Source organism: Belonocnema kinseyi, chromosome 7 (assembly GCF_010883055.1).
Source record: "Belonocnema kinseyi isolate 2016_QV_RU_SX_M_011 chromosome 7, B_treatae_v1, whole genome shotgun sequence".
Taxonomy (NCBI): Eukaryota; Metazoa; Arthropoda; class Insecta; order Hymenoptera; family Cynipidae; genus Belonocnema; species Belonocnema kinseyi.
This window is the reverse complement of record NC_046663.1, coordinates 108,396,907-108,401,417: the sequence shown is the minus strand read 5'-3', so window position 1 is coordinate 108,401,417 and position 4,511 is coordinate 108,396,907. Positions and strand designations below refer to the sequence as shown.

The 4,511-nt window shown below is 35.3% G+C and overlaps 1 protein-coding gene across 1 annotated transcript in view; it reads left to right on the top strand.

Moving 5' to 3' along the window:
- The window catches only part of LOC117177453 (rho GTPase-activating protein 100F), a 43,352-nt gene that overhangs the window by 24,483 nt on the left and 14,358 nt on the right, over window positions 1–4,511 (top strand). Inside the window, exons 13-18 of the mRNA XM_033368153.1 lie at window positions 560–775; window positions 1,188–1,576; window positions 1,672–1,807; window positions 1,897–2,177; window positions 2,261–2,453; window positions 2,625–2,884. Coding sequence (XP_033224044.1) covers window positions 560–775; window positions 1,188–1,576; window positions 1,672–1,807; window positions 1,897–2,177; window positions 2,261–2,453; window positions 2,625–2,884 — 1,475 coding nt within the window. The remainder of the gene's footprint in view (window positions 1–559; window positions 776–1,187; window positions 1,577–1,671; window positions 1,808–1,896; window positions 2,178–2,260; window positions 2,454–2,624; window positions 2,885–4,511) is intronic.

The window sequence follows — 4,511 nt, the reverse complement described above, 5'->3', positions numbered from 1 at the left end:
TAGAATTTCACTTAAAGGTAAGTTCGTTTAATCAATTAATTTCTAGCTCAATCGGATAAAATTTAGATTTTAGAGGTTTTAATATCAATTTTAAATTGAGTGAAAGTATCTTCTGACATTGCGAAAAAAGTGGTCTTGCGCGTTATGAAAAATGTCAAAATTAAAACCATTTCATTTTTTGAAAAATTATTATTGAATTGAGCTAAATATTATGGAATATTCTGAATATTCTGGAGTATTACGGGAAAGCGACAAAACGTCTTGAAAATCGAAACCAAAATTTAAAGAAAAAACGAAATTGCGCTCTCCAACTAAAGTATTACCGAATGGACTTCGAAATTGAGCCCTAAAAATTGCATTAAAGGAGTTATTCTCTTTCCAAGAAATAGATGTGAAAGTCGAGAATCTTAAAACCTAAAATTTATGGAAAAGTTCAGTTCTGTAGCGTAGTTGACCCAATACTTACGAAGAGATATGTATTAATTGTTTATCATCGATTTTGTAATTCATCTTTTATTTTTAATTCATAATAATCACATCTGCTATTTCTTATTTCTAGAATTCCTCAAGTACAAAATAGAAAAACCGCCAACGGTAGGCACTCCAAGTTCGACCAGCTCTCTCGTGAGTTCTCTTGGAGAGACCGGAGGTGATCTTTCTAGTGGCGTTAATGGTTTGCTCTGGGTCCACCTGCTGGCAGGGCGTGGTCTTCGGTCAACAACTTCATCTTCTGCAGCAACAACACCTTCTACTCCATCAGGTCAGCCAAGTTTAGGTACGTCCGTGAATATTGAATATTCACGGCTCGACGCATCTCCATTCTGAATATTAACAAAATTGAGCCCAGTTTGAATCATTTCAGACACCATCAAAATTTTCTCTATATCTAAATGTCGATAATGTCCCTTTCAAATGACAAAGTTAATCAAGTCTATTTTAAACCCTTGACTACAACGAAATGTTAACAGTATTTGTTTTACAACTCCAACGTACAAGCATCGTTTCATGTTCAATTGTTCACCGTACTATCACATTCACTCGAAGTTAGAAATTTGGATCGAGTGGTTCGATAATTTTACTAAATAAACAGCACTTTTCCCTTCAGAAACTATGCACTCTATAATTTTGAACACTATACAAATCTAAACCATGGAAAGAAACATGGATGACTAAATTTTTTTCGACAGGTTCCTGCGCATTAAGAGATTTGTACTGCGTTCTCGAGTGCGACAGGGTGCACAAAGCAAGAACAGTCGTCCGCACTGGTGACCTAATGTTTGATTGGGATGAAACTTTTGAATTAGATTTAGTAGGAAATCGACAACTAGATTTACTCGTGTATTCTTGGGATCCGCAACATAGGCACAAACTTTGTTACAAAGGATCTGTGCACTTGGTTAGCCTTCTAAAGGAATCTCCACTTCACCAGTTAGCTTTAAAAGTTGAACCGCGTGGAACGATTTACCTTAGATTAAGGTACACTGATGCGCATCAAACATTTAAACGGCGAGGATTGCCTGTTATATCCTTAGCTACGAGAGTCGCGCCTCTTTTCGGTGTCGATTTAGATACTGTTGTAAGTAACATAGCAAGTTATGTTGTAACTCATAAGTAAAGTCATTTAACAAATAGAATCTAAGAGAAATTCTCATGATTGCTCATTTAACTTAGGTCGCTCGAGAGAGTAAAACTGGAGGTGTGCCAGGAGGTGTTTCGACTGCTTTAGCGATGAGTGCTACGCCCAATATTCCTATCATCGTCTGGCGTTGTGTAGAAGAAGTGGAAAGAAGAGGTCTTGATATTATAGGTAAAATTTGAAAAGAAAAGAGATTCTGAATATTTATTGAAATTTGTGAAATCAAAAGTTGTCATTGATGTATTTTTGACTCTTTGCAGGCTTGTACAGACTCTGTGGATCAGCGTCGAAGAAAAGGATACTGAGAGAGGCATTTGAGCGAAATGCAAGGTCAGTGGACCTATCGCCAGACAATGTTCCGGACATTAATGTCATCACAGGTGTTCTTAAGGATTATTTAAGAGAACTACCAGAGCCTCTCTTCACCAAGTGCCTCTATCAAATGGTAATAGACGCGCTTGTAGTCTGCGAGCCAGATGGTCCGGAGAGTAACGCCAAGCTCATGTTCAGCATCCTTGAATGTCTCACACCCGTTAACAGGGTAAGTTTTTATTTGAAAAATTCTTTATTAATTTAGAATTATAGATAACTATCTGATCCGAATGTTTTAAATAAATATTTCAGAGTACGTTAATCTATTTACTGGATCACTTGGCTCTGGTTCTTTCGCAATGTAACAAGATGTCTCCAGCGAGTTTAGCGGTCTGTTTCGCCCCGGTGTTAATGTTGCACTCCGACGAGAGTGGGCCAATATTAGACTTTCAACAACCAATAGCTTTGTTCAAATATCTCCTGGAAATATGGCCCGTTAAGTCAGGTAATGCTATCATTCTTAGGAGTTGACTGTATATACTTTTGTCTTCGTTTTTTTCTATCAACTTGCTGCTTAAAGCCTATCTGGATGATTTATATGGAAAGCCTTACCGAATTCGCAATTTCGAATGCAAAAAGAAAGGGCCAGGTAATCAGTAGTTTATTTCACAGACAGTTCGCAAGATTTCTTCAGCCGCTTCAACACTTCCTCGAGTTGGGCAAGCAGTCGAGCGCAGCAACACCAACAGTCAGTCCTTGCAATCACAGCTGCAGTCGCAAGTTCTAACTCACTTGCAGCATCAGGGACAGGGAACCTTGGGACGAACAGGGCAGCCCTGGCAGCAGCAACCCTCACTTCATCATCAGCCACCCACTACAACACACGCAGTTCTCGCACCCTCCACTCGTCCTCCACCACCAGTCAAGCCTCGACAGGTACGATGCTTGATTTCACTTATGAATTTCTTTAAGCAACTTTCAAGGTCTCATTCACTCGCATCCAAGCTTTAAACGGATTCTGCTTGGAGTGCCGACGAGTAAAAGAAGCGTTTTCTTTGTTCTCTTTGTTAATCATTTTCTTTATAACTCTTTTTTATTGAAGAATTGTCCTTTTATTCTTTAGTTCTTGATGTACTTAATTATTTATCAATTCTTTTATCATTCGTCTACGCTTCATTCTATGACCAAAATCACAAAAAGCTTTGGCAAATGTTGGTTGTTGGATGCATTTTATACTTATTCTAAAACGTAAGTCTAAGGTTTGAGATCAACTTTTCTTGCATTGTGATTGGTTTCTTGAGCGTAGGAAGTTGTGGAAAGCATGGTAGATATCAAAGGATAACTATCATCTTCATTGCAAAAAATCTTGCCTTTCGACGCGCTTCATCATTCAACCTGTTCCTACTATTGTTGTCATCTTTTTCCAGTATCACAAGTCTCTGATTTAGTTATTCAGCGCTCTTGATTTTCTTTACAAATGTACATTTGTAACGCCTTTATGCATGACTTCCGTGTTTTGGGTAATATTTCTAGTTATGTGTTTAAACAAAATCAGAGATAAAATTATTTTTTGTGTTATTATCGTTAGTTTTGCCTGTCGGGTAGCGACGATATCGACACTAGCTTCAAACTATCGAGTAACAATTTAAATTTTAATCCAAAATTAACAAAGAAGGATAAAATAAATATTGTTTTACTTTAGTATAATTCTGTTTCAAATAACCTATCAATGTAATCATAATAGGGTCCTAAATATAATGCTACTAAAGTATGGATATGAGAAATATAATAAATATAAGATATAATAAATAGTGTTTTACTTTAGTATAATTCTGTTTCGAATAACCTATCAATGTAACCATAATATAGTCCTAAATATAATGCTACTAAAGTATGGATATGAGGAATATCACTACTAAATTTCCAAATTTTCTTTAAAAAATTTTAAACTCTAAATAGGAACAAAAATACTAACATAGTGGTACTTAATTTTTTCCAACATGTATTTCACAAAACTTATGGAATTCATATTTAAAAGCGGTATATCTGAAATAAGACTAATGCATCACCATTTTTTTTAAATACTTACGTCCTAATTCCGAAAGAGTTTTTCAGGGCAAAAGTACTGAAAATTTCCATTTTATTTTTGTCCATGATTTTATAGGTTCTAATGGAAATTGGATTACAAAAAAATACTACTAAATAGAACTGAAGTACCAAAAATATTCAAAAGACGCTCTATTTCAGCCGGAGTTTTCTAGAACAAAAGTTTTTTAAAAACTTCCATTTTATTGAAAAATGTATAAATTCTTCCTGTTTCAGCAAAAAATTTTTGAGACATAAATTCTGCGAGCATTTGTAAGATTTAATAAAAAGTATTAAGAGGAACCTTCTTAGTACATTTTGGGGCATTAATTTGGACTTTCAAAAGATGATTAAATATCAATAAAGTGGAATTTTTCTAATACGTTTGTTCCAAAAAGTGCTTCTAAAACAAGACGGATTTTGAAGCTTTTTTTTACTGAAATTAAACTTAATCTAAATCCTCATTTTAGTCGTTCTA